Source organism: Choristoneura fumiferana, chromosome 22, assembly GCF_025370935.1.
Source record: "Choristoneura fumiferana chromosome 22, NRCan_CFum_1, whole genome shotgun sequence".
Classification (NCBI taxonomy): domain Eukaryota; kingdom Metazoa; phylum Arthropoda; class Insecta; order Lepidoptera; family Tortricidae; genus Choristoneura; species Choristoneura fumiferana.
In genome coordinates this window covers 11,007,686-11,032,249 of record NC_133493.1, presented here as the reverse complement: position 1 = coordinate 11,032,249, position 24,564 = coordinate 11,007,686, and the positions used below count along the sequence as shown (strand labels likewise).

General features: G+C 37.0%; 1 protein-coding gene across 3 annotated transcripts in view; it reads left to right on the top strand.

Moving 5' to 3' along the window:
* The window catches only part of Wnt2 (Wnt oncogene analog 2), a 114,935-nt gene that overhangs the window by 20,870 nt on the left and 69,501 nt on the right, over window positions 1-24,564 (top strand). For all 3 annotated transcript variants that reach the window (XM_074105102.1, XM_074105103.1, XM_074105101.1), the window contains exon 2: window positions 15,152-15,326. In XM_074105102.1, the coding sequence (XP_073961203.1) occupies window positions 15,271-15,326 (56 nt within the window). In that variant the 5' untranslated portion in view covers window positions 15,152-15,270. The remainder of the gene's footprint in view (window positions 1-15,151; window positions 15,327-24,564) is intronic.

Genomic DNA, 24,564 nt, shown 5'->3' with positions numbered 1-24,564 from the left:
AGAAGATATTCTTTGAGTCTGATCTTTAACATAGATTTACTTAGTTTAGGACTTTGTCAATAAATGCAGTCTCTCTCTATGTAGGTGCAGTCTAGTAATAATTTGTCATAACACACAATTTCACAATTGAATTATCGTCAAGCTTCGACACCTCGACTGGACTAGGCTGTATAATGGTCATAGATCAAACAACGTCGTAAACTCTTCCGCGTCAAGCTGTATAGTAGCCAGTTTTACAGCTAGTCATGTTCCTTGATTTGTAGGTTGTAAAAATGCTGTATTGGTGTATCCCCTCGTTATAATAATTGGACAACTGGACATGTTTTGGTGAAACTTGTTCGATTTGTGTAGGTATGTCAAATTGTGATCTAAATGGTTGTGTAAAGTTTTAGGGTTCCGTAGTCACTATATGGTATAAATATCGCAGGAATATGCCCAAAACAAAGATTTGAACAAATCTATTAGGGATATGATCAAACCCCTGATGGATTTTATCACTTGTCTAGAAAAAAATCAGTCATTTGATCAAAAAAAGCCATTTGTTTTTTTTTTCACCCGGTTTGTTTAGTGATTTGATAGAATCTCTGAGACACTTCAGATAGTTGACGAAATGAACTCACCAAGTTAACTCGTTTTATCATTTCACTAGACACGTTTAACGACAAATGGACAGATCGACGGACGAACGTACGTGGCGAAACTATAAAGGTTCCTTCTAGAAATACGGAATCCTAAAAAAGAAGACCTCCATACAAGAAACGGGTATTTTTTGGTACTGGTGGCATTTAATTCTTTGATAGCAAATTTGTCTCGCGAGTACTTAATTTTTTATGCGTAATTTTATGTGATGTTAGATACATTTATTTTTTTGTCAATATTTTAAATGATTATACTTTGGTTACGAGTACAACTACATTGGTAGCACGATTTTAAAATCGATTAGCCTGATAAAAAACCTATTAATGTGCCACTGGTATCGGATTAATTTTAAAATAATTAATGTAATCTAAATGTCACTTTTTGCACTATAACGTCATTATAGATGACAAAATACCTAAGCTTTTTCAGACGAGTTGATATCCTTTTCTATCCTACTTCCTATCCTTTCTACTAATATTATAAATGTGAAAGTTTGTGAAGATGTTTGTAACTCAATCACGCAATAACGGCTGAACGGGTTTACATGAAACTTGGCGTAGAGATAGACAAAGATCTGCATTGAGACACAGGATACTTGATATCCCGGTAATGCGTTCCCATTGAATAATATTTTAGTTTAAACAAGAATAGAGGGCACTGTCCAAGATCGGTGACGTACCTCAGCTATCAAGATGCCGTGTTAACTTCGTCTGCAATCAATAGATGGCGCTGTGCGAGCGAGCGCTATCCTTTCAAATTGTTATCATAACCTTTTTTTCAAGCCAAACTCGAAGACTTTTATTTATTGCGATGCCATGATAACAAGAATCAGTAAACATTTTTTTTTAATTACCTCTCTACTAACACTGGATTGGATATTCATATATAGGTGTTTATTTTGTACGGACTTGTGAGTCCGACTCGCGCTTAGCCAGTTTTTTATTTATTTACTTACTAATTATGGTTCAGACAAATCAAGTTCAATTTTATCATTGATTTTAAAAATATATGTAAAAAATTTAAATCACGTCATTTCTATTTAAAGTTGTAGGTACCCTGAGTTTATCTCTCCGATATCAACCAAATTTGGGAGGTATACTCAGTCCATGATTCCGAGCTGTAAAAATAGGGTCTCCAGATGTGTTCCCAAAATATTGTGGGGGCGTGTCCATTTTGTTACGATTTATATCACACATATAGGTATATACATAAGTTTTCGTAGTAGGATCGAATGTCTAAAAGCGTGTCTTTATATATGTCGGCGGCCGATCGTAAATTCCTAGGCATATCGTGAAATGCCGCCATTTCATGAATTGGCTAAGGGACATCCGCCATATCGTTCAAAACTCACCGTTTATTCTCACCGATAATTCCGAAGTAATTTAAGTCAATTACAAACTCAAACAACGGAAACAAGGATTCATCAAAAGTCTATTTTGGTCTCACTGAAACTGCAAACGGAAGCCGACGTACCATGTCGCAATAAATAAGTGTATGAGCTCACGAACTGTCGGATAGAACTGGCACAGAACTAAAAATATGGAGGATTAGAATTCGTCCGCGTCGAATTTGGTTATCGGTATCCCGCGGGCATTATGTAATTTCCCGGGATAGAAACCATCTTCTTGTATTTTTCTGAATCGGGAATCTCTTTGTATTTTTTATTTCAATTCCAAATTTTTACTTTTACGGTCATCCCGTAAAACCTAAATTGAAAATACAAACTGAAATATAGATGCACAGAAAAACCAGAAAAATAAGACCAGCACTGGGAATCGAACCCAGGTCCTCGGCATTCCGTGCCACGTGCTATACCGCTACACCACTGCTGGACCAGAAGTCCAGTGCTGGTCTTATTTTTCTGGTTTTTCTGTGCATCTATATTTCAGTTTGTATTTTCATAATGTCCCTGCCCGGGACGCAAACTAGTTTTAGTAGATTCCAGGATATCACCAATGAAATGTAATTTTTGAACCGCTGTGTGTGCCATAACCCATTTTTAGGGTTCCGTAGGTACCATCAGCCAAATAAGTCTATCAATTTTTAAACAAGTTCCTATCAAATGAATATGTCGCTAAAGTTGAACTTTCAAGTTGACAGACACGTCTATTGGCATTATTGTTTTGTGACATGCAAACGATTATCAACTTAAGGGTGTTAGACCACATATTTGACTGATAGTACCCAAAATATGACATACAGAACCCTATAACTGCCGCTTCGCTGTCTGTCTGTCATAGCACTGTATCTTCGAGAACCATAATAAATAGGGAGTTAAAATAAAAAAAAATGATATAAAAATTAGAAATTTATTTACCTTTTTTCGTTGTAAATTTAGACTAGTATAATATATTATTGTATAATAAGGATAAACCTCAACAAATAATAAAATCGGTCAAGTGTCGGTCGATCTTCAGAAAACAACTATGTAGGCAAATTTGTAATTTACCTATACTTAATCAGTTTCATTTTTTAGGCGTTGAATGGAACACTCGGTGCCCAAGTCTGACTCACGCTTAGCCGGTTTTATTAAGCAATTTTCCTTGAAAACTTATCTGAGAAAATGAAAATATGTGGCTTTTTATCAAATGGCTAAAAAGCCACATAGTAGCTTCGTCTTTGGCACACGTGACGCTTCTATTCTTCATATTTTTGTTCTGTGGGAGCTTGTTACTTCCATGTTATATGCGTCTTCACGGATGATCAGACAATGCGAAACCATTTAGGTCAATTGTTTGCGCAATTTTAGCCAATTCTGCAGTTAATTAAATAATTGGCAGACTTTAAGAAATGGATTCGGTGGATTTCTCATTTTGTTAGTTTCCAAACGCATAACATGTGAAAGGGAATTAAAATTACTCCTTGTTCCCCGTAAAAAAATACATACTTCCAAAACCAGAGGCCGGATTGTCTAAACTAGAGCATGGGTGCTGGCGTTCGCATCCACCACCTCTTTCTACCGCCATTTTTATCCTGAGACAGAAAAAAACATCTCTTCTTCTTACGTAAACGTAGCTATTATAAGGTCGCGGGTGAGCAAAGTATTCAGTTCATTAATTAAAGAGTCCGCAATTTATGCTAAGGCGAGACCTTTTCTCTCACACATACAACATTTTATATATATTTTTTATTTTAGTAGTAGTAGTAGTGTAGACAGTAATATGTCCGACTGCTGGGCAAAGACCTCCCCCTTCTTTCGCCACTCTTCCCTATCATGAGCATGCACCTGCCAATCGAGCTGAAAAGCGCTCAGGTCGTCCCGCGATCTCCTCTTGGGTCTGATTTTTTTTGTCATATCTTGTATTTCTACTATTTTTGTAATTTTTGTGTGTCGAATTAGTATATTTTTTATCGAGGGACTAAAATAAGCTAATATATACCCGAGGTGGTTAGCCGCCCGAGCTTTAGCGAGGGTGTCTATTCATCCGAGGGTTTATATTGACTCTATTTTTCACTTCGATTGCGAGAAAACGCTTTCTGTGAAAGAATTAATGCGTTTCTTATCCTCCCGCCTCGTAAGGCTATATGACCTACTTTTAGAGCATGAGAAGTGAAAAAACTTTTTTCATTCATTCATAATATGGACCTCCGCAAAGTAACGCCTGATTTGATAGGTAAATAAGAAAAAATCGGTGAATACAATTTAATTGTGATTCCGAGTGCATTAGTAAATAAGACCGTAGCATTCGGACATCAACTTACAGTAAAAGTTGCCGTATAAAAAAAGACATGTGTACTTCCCATCAATTTGTCGAGTCATGAAACCAAACTTAACCTCATTGGCAATAGATAAATCAGTACAGATTTACGCGTGTGTCAAATTTTACAACCGCCTGACGGACATGGTGTAAAACCTACGAGCTGTAAAACAATCGACCTGTGACTGATCACTGACAGTGTAAATTTATCTGGAAATTCGTTGATTGGCAACACAAAGCACCTATTACATAACATATGTAAACAGGATAGTTTTAGGTTTGTTATTTTATCTAAAACAAAAGAAATATCATGACGTCAAATACGCAGGCAACTAGATGATATTTTTTTCGGAAGGCAACCCAGAAGATTGACGATTTGGCGGGAATCTATATGGGATTCTGGCAGTTAAGTACGGGTACGTAAAATATTTATTCACATAGGTAAAGAACTAACCTAAGATATCTTAACTAAATATAAATCAGTAACATTCAATCCCACTAGTATTATTAATGCGAAAGTGTTTGTGTTTGTATGTTTGTGTGTTTATATGTTTGTTCGTCTTTCACGTCGAAACGGAGCGACGGATCGACGTGATTTCTGGCATAGAGATAATTTATGGGCCAGAAAGTGACATAGGTTACTTTTTATCCCGGAAAAATGCACGACCGAATTCAACGCTGGCGAACCTTCGGGCCAAAGCTAGTATAATCATAAAATAAAAACCGTACAAAAAATCTGCCTGTGGGGGGTTCCCATGACGCTGGCTGCATTACCCATTTGCACCGCAAGTGGGATCCGCTGGGATAAATAAATACGCGCCAGCTCTTGGACCCAAGAACTGAAACGAAAATAATTTATTGCATAAAAAGCTTATAAACAAGAGTCTACGGCTCTGGATCCTGTGCTAGGAGTGTACAATATATGTAAAATAATGGATAAACATGTTCAATCGTGATTCATGTGATATTTTATCCTTAAGCTACTTAATCATTGATAAATACCACGAAGAATAATTTATGAAAATCATCAACTGAAAAAACATCCACTTATACTAGACATAACCAATAATTACATAATTGTTTACTTTTAAGCTAGGACTGTTCTTTTGTTCTAATTTATGTAATTTTTGTGTGTGTTAGCAGTAACAAATAAACGTTTTATCTATCTATCTATCTAACCACAAAGAACACCACACTGCCTGCCGCCTTTACCAAGTATTTTATCATCATCATCATCATCCCAGCCTATATACGTCCCACTGCTGGGCACAGGCCTCCTCTCAGAACAAGAGGGCTTGGGCCATAGTTCCCACGCGGGCCCAGTGCGGATTGGGAACTTCACACGCACCATTGAATTGCTTCGCAGGTTTGTGCAGGTTTCCTCACGATGTTTTCCTTCACCGCAAAGCTCGTGGTAAATTTCAAATGTAATTCCGCACATGAATTTCGAAAAACTCAGAGGTGCGAGCTTGAGAGGCGATAGGTCAAACCACTGGGCCACCACGGCTTTTTTATACTCTTAATAAATAGAAGCACTATTTTTGCTCACGTATTAACTTCAAATTACCGTAACAAAATTCATCAGTTGTTAATTGACCGCGAATAACCGAGATTAATTAAATGTAAATAAATAGCCGGTTCAACAAGTTGGGTCGCCAAAACAAACACGGTTAAGTTTAACTACCAACCGAAAAATTTGGTTAATTATCGACGCTCAAATATTTGGTTATCTCTTACGAGCGGACGGGCGATTAAGGCGAACTCTTTTAAAATATTAATTAAAAACAAATAATAAACAAAAACCACTAGACACTTTAACACCAAATTGATCTAGTTCGAAAGTCTTCTTGACAATGGATTTGAATTTTTGACCCCTTTTTATGGTAATACTAGAGTTTACCCGCGGCTTCGCATGGGTAAACTACTTATTCGATCTGGTAGTTACAATTGAAATTCCGGGATTTTACAAAATTTCATAGGGAGTTCCCAAAATTTATATCGTAGTCTTCATTGAGGTAGTGGTACAGCTGTCTAAAATTTCAAAACTCTAAACCCAGTGGCTGAAATTTCAAAATTGTATCCCTATCTCGTGGTAATATCGGGATAAAAAGTAGCCTATGTGTTATTCCAGAGGTCCAGCAACCTACATACCAAATTTCATGACTCTAATTCCAGTAGTTATTATTTTGAGATTTTATCCCTATCCCGTGGTAATATCGGGATAAAAAGTATCCTATGTTTTAATCCAGGTTATAAACTAATTTTTGCCAAACTTCATCCGTATATCCGTCTAGCCGCTTCAGCGTGAAGAAGTAACAAACATACTCACTCACTCACAAACTTTCACACTTATAATATTAAGTAGGATTGAGATAATAATTTCACAATCTAATGTTACCTTAAAAATGTTTACACATAAACAGGCGTTTGTGAGATATTAATAATAACTCACAATCGAACCACACAATAACCGAAAATGTATAGATATGCAAACTACGCTCTGTGTAGGTGTGGATGGTGTTATTTTCTTTTCCTGCAATAAAAAATACTTTTATCAAATTATGGGATTTTATTATTATCAAATTAATATTGCATATTATTATATATTTTTTACGAACGGTAGAGAATACCATATGGAACTCTTCGTGTACGAATAAAACTCGCACTTGGGCATTTTTTTAATTAAACGCTTTCTGTTCCTGTTGCTTTCAAAACAGTAATAAAGTTCACTTGGGATTGCAATGGAATCAGATTATTTTTACGACCATTTTACGATAATGTCGGACTTAAAATCACCATTTAGGTACTGGAGAGTATGGGCTTGCTAAATGTGCATCTGGAATGTACAGTCATGTGCAAAAATATGTACCTATCTATTCAAACCACAGAATAAATGTTACCACGGCCTTAATTATTACGTGGGAATAAGAGTCTGTGGTACCTACATATTTTTGAAGAATTATGTAAGTCGATATTTTTGCACTCGACTGTAGGTACAGTCGATTAATATAAGTGTGTGCCCAACTCACTACACTGAATAACAGCTTTGCGGCTTGCCGTAACAATATGCTGAGTGGGGCCCAAGTTATACTATTCGATGTTCATTTTTAATCTTTCCTACTAATGTATTTTTCTGTGTATCGTATATGTGTAAATCTCTCTCCTCCTTCTTTATCCCTCTCTCTCTCTCAATATATAAAAATTAACAATATTTAAGGCTGATTGTTATTGTCATATACTTTAATAAAGTTTAATACAATTATCCGTCCGCGTAGAATTCGTTTATCTCTATCCCGCGCTATACGTTTTCCCGGATAAAAACTATCCTTTAGCCTTCCTCGGAACTCAAATCTATATACCTAATTTCATCTAAATTGGTTCAGCGGCTTAGACGTGAAAAGGCAACAAACAACAAACTTACAGACTTTTGCATTTATACCATTAGTGGGAATTTAGACATGCGCCAACATAAATCCTGCAAGGAGACGACAATTTGCCGAGTAAACAATCTGTCAAATTATTCAGTTCACATTGCCTATAGAAGGATGAAGCGAACCAATGAAATGTTAAATCTTATACAGCCCGTACCTATTTAACGGGCTACTGTAACCTCAAACTGCGACCGCAGCAGCAGTTACGCAATTTACGAGGCGCAAATGCTACTAGAAACACAATGATCGCTTCCGTATGTCCTTTACTTCAATAAGTTACAAAAGTGAACTAAAAACTTAGTCGTATTTTGTGCAAAATTGATGCAATTCTAGTTTTTTTCTGTCCAAAGTAAATGAATTAATATCATGGGACACTTGACACCAATTGACCTAGTCCCAAACTAAACAAAGCTTGTACTATGGATACTAGGCAACGGATAAACATAGTTATATAAATAAATGCATACTTATACTTAATTTGACTATAGATATCATTTAATAATATTGTAAATCTGTTTAAAAAATATATACCTCGTTGAGTTTCTCGCCGGATTCTTCTCAACAGAGGTTTTTCCGAACCGGTGGTAGATTTTTTTGACATTCGGGCCAATCAACTATTTTACCGACAAAATGGGCGTCTCCTGCGTTACCAAAATTGTCTCTGGCGTTACCAAAAAATTGTACTTCAACAAGATATTTCACGGTTGAACTTACGTAGGATGGCATGTATTCATGTACACCATCTATTAAATTACAGAAAAAACATGTTTACTTATAAAAATCTGCAATTGTTTGAAAAATGTCGCGGACAGATTAGTGTCGGTAAAAAAGTTGATTGGCCCATTCATAAGTGCTTGTTATAGCCTAAATTGAATAAAGATATTTTGACTTTGACTTAAATCTAATACCTTTAAACAAGCAATATATTAAACATCCAAGACCCGAGAACAAACATTTGTATTATTCATACAAATATAGGAGGGTGGGAAGTGACCGATCACATCATTAAAATCTGTTTTAAATAGGAAATAATGTGGCCCTTACCAGGGCCGCTTATGTACGGGGAACAAGAGAAAAATACTGAGATACAAACTTACGAAACTACACCGAGAAACATTACAAACAAAAACATCGTCGAGTCAACAATTAATTGAACTCAGCATTTCTTTTAACAGCAATACCATGTACCAAAAGATACTTATATGTCTTGAAACACACTTATAACTCTAAACACGTCGCTTATACAGCCTATCGTCTTTAAAAAGCTTTATAAGCTAGTCAACGTGTACTGATAAGAAATACATGAGAATCTTTTTGAGGAAACGTAAACGTGGGTTGGTGATCGGTTTTGACATTTGGCTTGGCTAAAAAAAGATTCTGATGTAATAAGAATCTCTTCTTTTTTCGAGTTGGTTAGAATAAAGATCAAGTCGCGCTTCACTAAAACTCTCCATTGGAATAAATTTTAGTCCAGTGGTCCAGTGGTGGTGTAGTGGTATAGCACGTGGCACGGAATGCCGAGTACCTGGGTTCGATTCCCAGCACTGGTCTTTTTTTTCTGGTTTTTCTATGCATCTATATTTCAGTTTGTATTTTCGATATGGGTTTTACGGGATGACCGTAAAAGTAACAAAAAATTTGGAATTGAAATAAAAAATACACAAAGATTCCATTAAACCAATTTTAATAAATTTTAGATTATTAGTTGATTTTTAATTTGGTGCAATATTTATTTTTGTGTCATATGTAATATGTTACCGTAATTAGGGACGACTTTATAATCGGCAGCTCGCCTTTGATAGGCAGGAGTATTGAGCAGTGGATACGGATGTAATATGTTTAAGTTGCTAATCGGCACTGCCCAAAATATTGAGGGGAAGGATTATATTTTAATAGTATCAATAATGGGCATCAAATAAAATGTAATAATTATTACATTCCAAATATAATGTGTGCCTCATAATTTAACACTTTTAACCTGCCAATTTTGAAGGAGCATAAAAAAACATGATAAAAAAATCTAAGCACGATTGCCCTAAAAAACTAAAAAGGAAAAACTAGTATAGTACTTAACTAAAGTCTACAACTCTGTTAAGAAGCATAAACTATAACAATCGGGATCCTTTAAAGGGGTTTTTTGACCGCGTCACGATTTTAATGGGTCCCTACTACTAAAGTTTAAATTACTTATCAGGGTTCCAGACTATCTACAACATATTTTTTTCATTTTAGTTTTTATTTAAATTTTTAAGTACTCTTATTATTATTTATAAAATCATAGATAAAAAATAATCAGCTAATCCACTCCACAAATACCCGCTAATCGAAAATGCGAAACAATTTCATAACGTCTTTATACGCCTCCATTATAATAATAACTATATTTACGTGGTTAAGTTAACAGACCGGTGAATTAAAGTAACTACCGAAATGCCTAAGGCTTGGCAGAATGTTGTATATAAATGAGGCTCGTTATCGCATAAATAATGATAAAGTAAACATTTTGACGGCGAAATAAGTTCGCTACAGCGTATAGAGCACTTTGTTGTACCTATTAAGGATAAAAAAACCTAACCAACTGGATGTCTATGGGCGACGGTAATCACTTAACATCAGGCAAACCGTTTGCTCGTTTGTCCACTGTTAGTTTTGAAAAAAAAAGTAAGTTTGAATTATAATTTGATTTTTAAAGGCATATCTATCTATAAATATAAAATGCTTTGTCCTGACTGACTGACGGATCAACGCACAGCCTAAACCGCAGATCGTAGAGACCTGAAACTTAGACGGTGTGATCTTTGTATGACGTAGGCATCCGATAAGAAAGGATTTTTCGAAATCTTACCCCCAAGGGGGTGAAAAAGGGGGCAAAGTTTGTATGGGACAACGTGATTCCTTGGTCCAATCTACTTCAAATTTTGCATAAACATTCATTAATAGAGCTGATGGAAGATGTGTTTCGAATTTTATTAAAATTCATCCCGTAAAGTGGTTGAAAGGGGGTAGAAAGTCATGTGGGGGTGATTTGCTTCGAAGTTGATATCAATACTCCTTAGTGCTTTTGATTTAAATTACAGAAATTAAATAATTTATTGAATCAGGCGTTACTTTGCGGAGGTCCATATCAATGAACTAAAAGAATCTCCTTGCTCACCCGCGACCCTACGATAGCCAATTAAGCTTATTAAAAATATGCGTGTTCATGCAGCCCCCCACCTCTACACTGCAGGAACACACACAATTCACACAAACCCATCCACCACCACACCACACCGACGCGCTTCGAACTCAACCAGAGCTCATCTTCAGAGCATCACAACCGCACACCATGCTACCAGTTGTTAGGTGTCGGGTGGTGGTTGTTGGTTGTGTTTAACAGTTTAGCTAGTGGTTTAACAAACGTCTAAAAATAACAAATGACATTTGCAATTTTCGCAAATTCTTTACGAACGTACTCCCAGGTACGAAACGCGGCGTTTATAAATAGACCAACACTAGTTTCCTCACTGCGCTGTGACCACAGAACTACAAATGATATAGAAATGTCGTGGACGCTTAAAATGCTACCACGCGTATAGCTAATAACCTAACCAATTTAGAAAATTTTGAAACGTTCGACATGGTCATTCATTTCAAAACTCAATATCTCACAAATAGCTGAACTGTTTTTAATGAAACATAGCTGAAAACCCGCAAAGAAATTCGGTTTTAAAAAACCGTATCGAAATCCGTCCATTCGTTTGAAAGCTTCGCTACAGACAGACATTGGCGTTAAACTTATAACACCTCTCGTTTTGTGTCGGGGGTTAAAAACACGCAAAAACGAGTGTTCATTGAGGAGAGGTGAAAGGTAACGAAATCGATACTGACAGGAATTACGAACGACGCCGCTTCTATTCCTCTTCTTAGCTCTATGGCTGTGCCAGTTTCGATACAATGCATTTCAGGACGCATCGTGGCCATTTCGACATGAGTGCCAAAGTGTTGGGATTGCAAAATAACTGACGTGCCCACCCACGCTAACTATCGGAGATAACAACTTTCGTGTACCTACATTGTAGTTAGAATGTGTACTTAAATCCTCTCAAAGAGGGATCACAGGGAAACGAATCTGTTTTATAACATTTTTGGCTTTTTGCCAAGGTTTCTTTACAGTAAAGTTAACGAGCTGGTCACTGTCCCAATAGTTGTCATCTTTAATTTTCTGTCATTAGCAGTTGCTATTGAAAATTTCTCTTAAAACTCATCGTGTCGTGTTTAGCAGTGGCGTGGCGTCGTAACAACTCGATTCCCACCGGGTTGCGTAAATTTTTTCAACATGTTGCTGGTAACGAGGATGGCAAAGCTTGTTTCCACTAACTGCGAAGTATTGCACCCGAAGATAATAAATAAATAAATATCATGGGACACTTGACACCAATTGACCTAGTCCCAAACTAAGCAAAGCTTGTACTATGGATACTAGGCAACGGATAAACATACTTATATAGATAAATACATACTTAAATACATATTAAACATCCAAGACCCGAGAACAAACATTCGTATTATTCATACAAATATCTGCCCCGGCCGGGAATCGAACCCGGGGCCTCAAGCTTCGTAGTCAGGTTCTCTAACCACTTGGCCATCCGGTCGTCAAATAATATAGAGATATACCTGAGCATTTCTAAAAAAGTGTGTACATTTGATTTGCGACTCCGATTTGGATAAAAATTTGCAGGTATGTAGAGTGAACGATACTGAGTCGTAATAACATAGTCTCTCAAAACGTCCCAATTGGTTTGTATGGAAATTTCCTTTTTTGTTACCAAACTCTATGGATTTGCGGTAACAAAAAAGGAACTTTCAATACAAATTAATTGGGACATTTCGGGAGGCTATGTTATTACGACTCAGTATCGTTCACTCTACATACCTGCAACAACGGGTAGATTAGATAAATACATATTGAAATACATATTTATCATCCAAGACCCGAGAACAAACAAATCGTTCATACGGCTGGTTAAATAATTTCCCCAAAGTCGTTAATTCCCAGTACCTAGCAAAATTGCCATTCGCGTTTTTCCCAAATGCTTTTTTACTGCATATTCCCGCAGGATAGCAATCAAATTCTTCAGAGCCAGAGCCGTAGGCACCAGCTAGCTTATAAAGCTTAAGCTTAAGCAGGCTTCTTAATAATAATTACCTGGGCGACCGAGCTTTGCTCGGGCTAAAACACTATTATAAGCGTTTTGCCAGAGATAGGACCGAGCTAGATTGATATGTCATTCCCGAAAACACCCACATACTAATCGTTGGAGCATTTCCAAGATACCCTGAATCAGCGGCGGCCTTAGCCATTGCGAGGCTCAGGGCGGCAGGTCTTTGCGAGGCCCATTGTCCTTTGTGAAAACTATCTGATGCAAAATATAGTAAAAAAAATATATTTTTTTTTAAATTTGCTTGGGTTGTTGCGCGAGGCCTCTGCAAGAGCGAGGCCCCGGGCAATTGCCCTGTTCCCCACCCCCTAAGGCCGCCTCTGCCCTAAATTATATATATGTTTTTTCCCAATATGCTTTATAACTGAAACTTATTTTCACAATTACCTTTTTCCCAAATTTAATTGACACAGAAACAAAGGTAGGTTTATGTTATGTGAGTTTCAAAACCACACAAAAGTACCGCACAACACAGTCCATCGACACTGTTTCTGTGTCGATTAAAATTAAATAAGCTTCAGTTATAAAGCATATTGGGGAAAAACGCGAATGGAAATTTTACTACAATTGATTTTGGGCAAATGATCTAACCAGTCGTTCATACAAAAACTACCCTGCCGGGCATCGAACACGGGACCCCAAGATTCGCAGACAGGTTCTCTAACCCATTGGCTAGTGTTTAGATATAGTATGAAGGGATCATCATAAAATGACTACCATGAATGTACAATGTAGCTTTTGTCTGCCGCACAATACAGTATCTCTGAATGTCATATTTAGCCGCATCGGTCTGGTGAACATATAAAGTACTTAATTGGGCTGTACGTGCAGTCACATGTTAAATATACATACTCATATATAGGACAAAAGAGTATTTTTACATTATTATAAAGTTTTATTCACCAAAAAAGCCGTGGTGGCCTAGTGGTTTGACCTATCCTCTCAAGCAGAGGGTCGTGGGTTCAAACCCCGGCTCGCACCTCTGAGTTTTTCGAAATTCATGTGCGGAATTACATTTGAAATTTACCACGAGTTTTGCGGTGAAGGAAAACATCGTGAGGAAACCTGCACAAATCTGCGAAGCAATTCAATGGTGTGTGTGAAGTTCCCAATCCGCACTGGGCCCGCGTGGGAACTATGGCCCAAGCCCTCTTGTTCTGAGAGGAGGCCTGTGCCCAGCAGTGGGACGTACATAGGCTGGGATGATGATTCACCAAGATAAATTAGTTTATGATAACGTTTACTATCGCAAATTGTACGTGCGGACTGAGTACCACGGTACGAGGCTCCCAATCCTGTCAAATGCCCGGCCCGTTCGAGCGAGCGGATCTGGTAACCATAATATCACAGTTTACGATCCGAGCCCATATCACGAAACAAGTACTTGTGCCAACTAGTAGCTGCTTGTCACAGAAACCCTTATTTATTGGCAATTTTGTGGTCATTTCAGGGGGGCTACTACGAAATTCGAAAATCGAAGTCCGTAACGCACCATCCCTCTCACTCTTGTATTAAATAATATAAGCGTCAACGGGTCGGCAAGATACGGAGTTTGAATTTTGCCTTGATTTAGTTGTCGAGGTGAAACTTTGTAACGAGGTGATACAGCTCGTTTCATCCTAACTCTTTGTACTGTCTGTTTAGCACATATTCGAGAAATAACATTTAAATTCAAATTTCTTTTCTAAATTCCACACCTGTTCAATTTACGTCAAGTAGCCATTCTATTCAGAGCCTCCGAGCTGAACACTTACCTTTCTTTTATCCTGGCTCATAAACTATAACGAGGAAGTTTTTATAATTGTACAGTGCATTTTGTGAAGTTTCATAAGATCGTAATACCTACTGCTGGACTTCAGTGCCATTGATTTATATAAATAAAGAGTGGGCACGGAAACGTGTTGATTAACTATGTATTTTATAATTGTTGATGCAGTGTCAAAGCATACCTTTTAGATACTTAAGACCGCGTCTGTGTCCGCAGGTGCCCTTTTATTATTATCCTAAATAAATATCACTGTCTGCCCTATTCCTGTCTTCTTCCTTCATCCGAACAACTTCCCCGGACACCACCCCGTGACACTGGCGCCCAACGTGGTGAAACCAGTGCTCTTTCCACTCCTCAAGTTTTGAGATTTGCTGATGCCACTTGGCTCTAATTGGAACTTTTCCTTTTCAGAACTTCACAAGGTCCCAACGATGTAACAGTCGTTCCACCAATAACACCCCAGTGTCTCTCCAGCGAAGGCAACAGTGCACTATGTGTGTGAGATAACGCAACTAAGTAGGATGTGAAGCATGTCGGTATGCGCGCGCGCAGGCACGGCGCTGCTGCTTCTGCTGCTTTGTGTGCGGTAAGTGACATCATAAAAATACTACCTCACCTAGAAAGCTAAGATGTGTTTTTAATTTTCTTTTTTTCTGTCTTTTCTTCTTTCTTTCTTTCTTTTTTTCCTTCTTTATTCTTTTTTGTTTCTTTCTTTTATTTTCAATAAAACCGTTTAACTCAAAGAAAAATAAATTTGAATTAACTTACAAACTTTTATACTTAATAAATTCATGCCCGTTTTGAATGGATTGTTCCAAATCTTGCAAGTAAATTTTCAGCTATTTCACTTGAAACTTGGCGTCCGCAAGTAGATTGAATGACAATGGAAGTACAGTCGACAAAAAAAGCTTGTATTAAAAATGAAAATTTTAACAATAAATTATTTAGAATCCAACAAACAACGAATTTGTCGAATAATCGCTTCTGTGAACAAAAATTGTACATATCAAAAGCTAAAATGAACGCAAGCTTAAAATAAACCTACTCTAAAATATCTTTCCGATACATTTTAGATTTCGACCAAAATTAAAACGGACCGAAAATTATTTCGTTTCATCGAATATAGCTTCGATTTCGGTTGCAAATAATTAGTTTCGGTCGAACCTAAAAAGCCAAAAAACATACCCGAAAATTACTTAATCATTACCATATCTAATTTAAAATTCACAAGCGCCATAATGATATTTATGCAAAATGCCTAAATGTCCAACTCGTTGCCAAAATTGCATAACGACCGTCTTCGCTGACAAGAGCCACTGTAATAAATTACTCCAATATACGTCAAATTACCAGTTAGTCGTCATGCTTTATTTGTACACATCATTATTATTTTAGGGTTCCGCAACGTTCGATTATATTTAGTTAAAAATTAATTGCCAGGATTCCATGCCCGAAGGGTGACAAACCGTGAAGGTAATCTCGTGAAAAACGTCACTGTAGCACTCGGCATAAGTACCACTACCATGAGTTTACAGTGACCGTACTCGATAGCGACGGCGTAAATTATTTGTATGGAGAATTGTACAGCGCCTCTACAAATAATTTACGCCGTCGCTATCGAGTACGGTCACTGTAAACTCATGGTAGTGGTAAAGGGTGGTTTTCTCCCGCACCATGTTGATGATTGGTGCTCTTCCACTGTGCGGTTTAAACGTTCCTTTCTACCTCGCTAGTGTAAAATATGGAATGGACTCGCTGCTGGGATTTTTCCATCTAGCTATGATTTGGGTACCTTCAAAAGGCGAGTGTATCGCCTATATTGCAAGGCCGCAGTCCTAATAATGCTGTAGGTGTCCATGGGTGTCGGTGATCACTTACCGTCAGGTGACCCGCCTGCTCGTTTGCCAGCTGTTCGATAAAAAAGCGAACAAAGTAATGCCAACGTTAAAAGTTTAATTAATCTCTAATAGGAAAAAGCACTCCAAAATATCTACACATATGTATGAGACGAGACAGAGAAACGAAAACCATTGATAAACTTATCCCTTTAAGGGATCTCTACCAGTCAACCTTTGAGTGGATGAGAGGCGCAATCAGTGATGGGCCGAAAAAGAGTGAGTTTAAAGGTCAAAAATAGTGGAAGCTACACAATGCTAAATGACGCGTGCCTTGGTTCTTATTACAATGTAATTAATGTCTAATTTTGACAAAATCAACCGTCTTCGTGGATGGGGTATACCTAAACAAAAACCTGAAAGTACTTAGTTTCTTCAAAATCGAAGCTAGAATCGATCACACTATAGGAACCATCAGCCAAATATGTGCTCTACCACCCTAAAGCTGATAATCGTTTGCATGTCATAACACAATAATGCCAATAGACGTAAGTATCTGTCAACTTGAAAGTTCGACTTTAGCGACATATTCATTTGATAGGAACTTTTTAAAAAATGGCAGACCACTTTGATGGTACTTTAAAGTCGTTAGAACTCATGAGATATTTTTAAATGCTTTGTCCTACCCAACATTATTGCCAGTTAAAAAAACCCAGTGGGTACGAAACATCGAAAAGGGACTAAACATTTACCCGTACACTATAATTACGCCCAATAAATTCGCGAATGTACAAAAATCATACTAATAAAAAGAAAAAACTGAAATGGTCCTATCACGCCCCATTATAATTTTAAATGGGGTATGAATGGGATTGGCTTAAATGGAACTTTGTCGTGCTTTGTAATTTTAAGGTTTTTGCAAGGCATGCCAAGTTTTTGTGTGTTTACACGTGTCTTATTTTATTTAGGGATCGCACAAAAAATAGTGTAAGTAATAAGGTTTTATAAAACAGGATAATGTAAACGGCATGAAAGTAGACCCAAATTTTTTTTTTACGTTTTCTGTTTTTTAACCCCTGACGCAAAAAGAGGGGTGTTATAAGTTTGACCGCTATCTGTGTCTGTGTGTGTGTCTGTCTGTGGCACCGTAGCTCTTAAGTATTGATTGAAAATTTCTCACATACAAACTATTCAATTGTGTCACAGGTTGGTGCAGATTTTCTCGCGATGTATTCCTTCAGCGCAAAACTCGTGATATATTCAAATCTGCTTAAAACTATACTAAAAACAAAATAAACAAATTATCGTATAACATAAAAGCCTCATGCAACGTTTTGTTATCTCCGCAACTCCATATCAATTTGTATGAGAACGCAACGTTAACGCGTGCGTTGAATAATACCCAGTTTATGGACTCAATGCACGCCCACTGGGCCAATTATATTTTTTGAGGAAATAATAGCTTGTTAAAATCTCAAATTCTAAGAATTCAGAAATTTGCAGTGAACGTTTTTGTATTGAAATTGGATAGCTAAACTAACTATAGATGGTTTTTTTGTGTTAAATCTTTGATGTGATCTAAAAAATCGCATTATGTGAATATTATGAATGCAAAAGTCTGTATGGATGTGAATTTGTAGATAGGTTTGTTACTCTTTCACGCAAAAACTACTCAATGGATTTTAATGAAACTTAAAAAACACATAAGCTACTTTTTATCCCGACATTCCCACAGAATCGGGATAAAATCGTGAAATCTCAACCGCTGTGCTTGACATAAGGAAAATTACGTGTCCAACATCTCATAATCAAAGTCAAAAGACAAAGTAAAAAAAACAATTCAATTCAATTCAATTTAGGCTTTAACAAGCCCTTATGTATGTCAAAAAAATCTACCACCGATTCTGAAAAACCTCTGTTGAGAAGAATCCGGCAAGAGGTATATTTTTTAAACAGATTACAACATTATTAAATGATATCTATACATTACAAGTATTTAACACAACTTTATTTTTAACACAGTAGGTTCGCTATTTGAGGGGATCGCTAATCTAACTGATGTCTGGTGGATGGTTTAATATTATTTTTTTCACAGAGGAATCTATTCAATAATCTTCGTTCTTATACGTTTTACTTCGTCATTGCCAAACATAAATCCATTTCCGTTTCCTGATGAACTTACACTTTCGCGTTTTTATGTTCGCATTTTACTTCCTGATTCTCATAGGTACCTACTAATAGACCAGACCATAACATAATACATCTGTCGTGACTCCACAACTTTACCACATCACTCACGCAATCGAAACCGACGGAAATTGACTGACAGCACTAATCATACACCCATTCGGTCCGTAACGCACACATTTGCGTTAGCGTTCCCCCGCCGTACAAATCGCCATAAAAAGAAAACGTTAACTTTTGCGTAAACAGCGAAGACGTTTACGGAATCGAAGGGCGAGTAGGCGGAGCTGCCGCGATCCAAATTCAAAATGATCGGCTGTCATAACCAACTCTCCTTCTAAACAAATTTAAACCTTGTACGTGGAGGTTTTTAGGTTTATTTTTGCCTGTGAGGGTTATAGATAAAGGTGATTTCACACTGTCTTTCGAGTTATAGTCCGTTGAAAGGATTGGCGGTAATGATGGGTTTAAGCTGCGTTCCGAAATCATGTAAAGCGTTTTGTGGGCCGTAAAGCGAAGCTATTAACGGTCTCCGAACGCTGCCGAAGTTTTACGAAGATTAGATTGAACTATTTAAAAGGAATTATGGTTGAAACTCGGTTTTATGTGCCAGTGGGAGAACGGTTGTTGTAATTGGTTAAATTTTATTGATGACTTTGACACAATTTTTCAATTTTATTTATGTGGTGTTAACAATAGAAAACTTGTCATTTTAAGTAAAACATTATAACCATTATAGCTTTTAGTAGGTAATTCTATCAATTTTTTATTCTTCATTGCTGTGTATTACATAGGTAAGTGACTTGTATCAAAATGCAAATTTCCCATTAATGCAAAAGTATTAAAATAAAAAAATATCAAGTTGATTTTTTGATATTGGCCAACTATGGAACAACTTACCCCAACTTAAGTGAACTTGCATTTTGTTTCCATATCGTTGAATTTGTTCCAATATATAGTGACATTTATGATATATTCCGGTTTAACGTGCTTGCAAAATTCCAAGATGTCAGCGCCGGAATTAACAAGACACAAGATTAATAGTGATTGCCTCATTTACACTTCACCAGTTGACTCGCATGGGATGTATTTAGGTTATTTATTATCTTACTAGCTTTGGCCCGCGGGTCCGCCCGCGTGGTATTCGGTTATCGCGCGCTGTTCCCTCGGGAAATGTGCATTTTTCCGGGATAAAAAGTAGCCTATGTCACTTTCGGGCCCATAAACTATCTCTATGCCAAAAATCACGTCGATCCGTCGCTCCGTTACGACGTGAAAGACGGACAAACACACAAACACACTTTCGCATTTATAATATTAGTATGGATGATATTGTGAATGACACTGTTCTTCATAAGACGTAATCCCCTTTGTAAAAATCGATGAAAATCATCATTCCTTATCAATCTGCCCTTAAAAAGCCACGACGAACGATTTTTTGTAAACTTGTTTTTGTTCGTTGAGTTGTTAGTTGTTTTTTGTATTTTTGTTGTTTGTTTTGTTTTCGTTTGTGTGTTGCCAAATTTTAATAAAATCCTTACAACTAACTAACTAACAAACAAACTTAGAAAGTTTCGCAACGAGTATCAAAAATGAAAAATTATTTATGAATAAGTAAAAATTAGGCGATACAAAATAATTTTGAGAACGATACACATACAATGGACACAAACTCAAACCGTTTCTTATTTGACCAGTTTTACGACCCATTTAAAACTAAATTAAAAGTCTTAAAAGTGTTGAAAATATGTTGTTATCTTTATACGACGCGTCAAAATTAATTCGTTGACTTTAATGACGCCATTTCATATTCCCACTAATATTATAAACGCTAAATTGGTACGTATGTGTGTATTATGGTTGTTACTATTTCACGCCAAAACAGCTGGATGGATTTGCTGAAATCTGGTATATGATAGCGGATATCTAATCTAATACCTTTAAACGAGCAATTCTTGTATAGGAAAACGCTTATTATCGAATTTTAGCCCGAGCAAAGCTTGGTCGCCCAGGTACTATAAAATAATACGCAGATTACTTTTTAGCCCAATATTCGCACGGAATTGAAATAGAATCCCAAAATTTCTACCGCTAGAATTATCGACATGAAACTTGGTGCGGGTATCTATACTTAATATAATATATAGACGACCAGATGGCCTAGTGGTTAGAGAACCTGTCTACGAAGCTTGAGGTCCCGGGTTCGATTCCCGTGTCGGGGCAGATATTTGTATGAAAAATATGAATGTTTGTTCTCGGGTCTTGGGTGTTTAATATGTATTTAAGTATGTACTTATCTATATAATTATATTTATCCGTTGCTTAGTACCCATAACACAACTTTGCTAAGCTTACTTTGGGACTACGTCAATTGGTGTGAATTGTCCCGTGATATTTATATTTTATTTATTTATATATATCTAATACCTAATACGAGCAATTCTTGTATATTATATTTCGGGGATCTTGGAAACAGCTGCAACGATTTCGATGAAATTTGGTATATATATAGTATTTTTTTGAGACCAAATGCCAATTCAACGGGAATGTATTATAATACCGAAAAACTGAATTTCACAAGACATATGGACGGAAGGCCGAATATTAAAACGTCGAATGGATATATGGCTGAAAGTTTGAAATCCCGAAAATACATTTGACCGGAAGCCTAAAACCCGAAAACTACAATCCGGAAGATCAAAATACCTACACCAAAAGGCCGAAAAATTATAATGTTTTAGTACGGGTCTCTACCATTCGATAAACACCTGAAGTTTTCTCAGTAGATGTGTCCTAGATGAACTAAAAGTAAGTTATTTATAACTAAGTATATTATTATCAAACCATGCGATACTTTATCGCGTGATTTATGAACGTATTTATTTAAATAGAGTCTAAGGATGGAGACATTTGTTACAAGATTACGGGTACTGTAAAGTAATGTAAAGATATGTGTTATTAACCGACTTCAAAATAGGAGGAATAGGATCGATTGAATATTTTTCTTGAATGAATGAAAATGAATGAATGAAAAAGTATTTATTTGACATTATTTTTTACATAGGTTTTTGTACATAGCCCTGCAAAACTGTTTACACAGTTTGTCTGCAGGATACAGTCTCTATAAAATAATGTAATGTATAATTTATTCTTACATAAACTATTATAATTATTGTTACGACTATGTCTTATGGAAGAGTTTCTACTAAATACTTTTTAAGGATCTTTTTAAATTTATTTTTATCAGTTTCTAGGCGGATGTTATCAGGTAAGCTGTTAACAAATACGGTAGTCTTTTGTTTAATGTTCTATCACCGAAGTAGTTGGTCACTCGGGCACTTCATTACGTATGTTAACTCAAACTCCGTCATTTATGAACTTAGGCGTAAAATCAACAGTTAGCTTATAGAGGGGGGGGACGCCCGATTTTGTGACCTTGTGGTTTGACCTAGCGCCTCTCAAGCAGTGGGTTCAAACCCCGGCCCGCACCTCTGAGTTTTTCGAAATTCATGTGTGGAATTAAATTTGAAATTTACCACGAGCTTTGCGGTGAAGCAAAACATCGTGAGAAAACCTGCACAAATCTGCGGAGCAATTCAATGGTGCGTGTGAAGTTCCCAATCCGCACTGGGCCCGCGTGGGAACTATGGCCCAAGTCCTCTTGTTCTGAGGGAGAGGCCTGTGCCCAGCAGTGGGACGTATATAGGCTGGGACGATGATACATAATAATATCCATAGTTTTAAAAGACCTATCCAATGATACCCCACGATATAAGGTTCAAAATCATCTCCACTTACGTCTATGGCAGGTACCCTAATTTTTTTTTTCTATATTTTATTTTACCACTCTGTCGGCATAATTGCTACATCCATGCAATATTACAGTTTTAGCACTAATAGTCTCTAAGCTAGTCCGCGGACCGACGGACAGTCAGACAGACATGGCGAAAATTCCCAAAGGTCCACAACGCGCGTGAAAACCAGTAGCCGCATTCTTCTCATTCCCCAAGTCAATGAGGGCTATCGTTTTTTGTCACACTAGATGGCGCACTGTTGCGTGAGGTTTTTAAGTATGGCTTTCAAAGTCTGTTTTTACGGGTGTGAAAACAAAGTTTAGATTAAAATCATATTTAATACACCTTAAAACCGTACCATAAAAATATCGAGCATGCCACAGTGTTGCATAGTCCCCGTTTTGATCGGAAAAAAGGGAGGACAAAGGTTTCCGAAAGACAAAACTGTCTCAAAACACAGACATTCATTGCCCCGGAACACATATTTGCGATAATTAATTTCAGATATTGCAAAATATTCACAAAATTATTCTAATTATAAATAAACCCGCGTAGCTCACCCAAAAACTATGAGATTTGACATTTCGGAGACCTCACGCTACACTAGCGCCTCTAGCGGCGAATTCATACGCGATAGCCTCCATTGGACACAAGGTTCACAATAACTTACAAATAGCAATGTTCCATACTTATTTTTCAATTGACTTAATTATTATTCTCGATCGACAGTACATGATAATTTTATGTAAAACTGAGCTTTTTATGTCGCTCTAATGTACTTAGCACATTAGTTGTGCAATTTTTGACATTAAACATTGACAGTTATGTCAATCTTGTACGAGTACTGCGTTGTGTCTATAAAATTGACATTTTATTTGTTTACATTACGGAATTGTTGATGGTTTTATGATGCTTCTAGGGATTTGCTGAAAGGTATTTACATAAAGATATACACATCCAGTGAATAATTTTTTTCCATAGTATTTATGTTGCTTCTCAATGAGGGCTATCGCGTATGAATTCGCCGCTAGAGGCGCTAGTGTAGCGTGAGGTCTCCGAAATGTCAAATCTCATAGTTTTTGGGTGAGCTACGCGGGTTTATTTATAATTAGAATAATTTTGTAAATATTTTGCAATATTTGAAATTAATTATGGCAGATATGCGTTCTGGGCAATGAATGTCTGTGTTTTGAGACAGTTGTCTTTCGAAAACCTTTGTCCTCCCTTTTTTCGAACAAAACGGGGAACAATGCAACACTGTGGCATGCTCGATATTTTATGGTACGGTTTTAAGGTGTATTAAATTGATTTTAATCTAAACTTTGTTTCACGCCCGTAATAACAGACTTTGAAAGCTATTCTTAAAAAACTCACGTAACATTGCGCCATTTAGTGAGTGAAAAAACGATAGCCCTCATTAGCATCAGTAAATTTCGGTAAGCTAGTTGAGAGAGAAAAATAAAAACGAACTTTTCCGATAAAATACGATGGAAAATCATTTTTCACTAAATCTGTACTAGTCATGCTTTGAGCACCCCTAGGAGTTATTAGGAATAACTTTATTGTTTCTTGATTCATTGGTCGACACGAAGTGGTTCGCTTCATTTTACATTATGCGAACAGCTATAGAATGGGATTCGCTCCCATCATCTGTATTTCCGAGTAGTTATATAGAAGCCGTGGTGGAGTAGATTCATCAATCATCATCATCCCAGCCTATTTTCGTCCCACAGTGTGCTGGGCACAGGCCTCCTCTCAGAATGAGAGGGCTTGGGCCGTAGTTCTCACGCGGGCCCAGTACGGATTGGGACTTCACACATACCATTGAATAACTTCATAGGTGTGTGTAGGTTTCCTCACTATGTTTTCTTTCACCGTAAAGCTCTTGGTAAATTTCAAATGTAATTTCGCACATGAATTTCTATAAACTCAGAGGTGCGGGCCGGGGTTTGAACCCACGAACCTCTGCTTGAGAGGCGATAGGTCAAACCACTAGGCCACCACTGCTTCT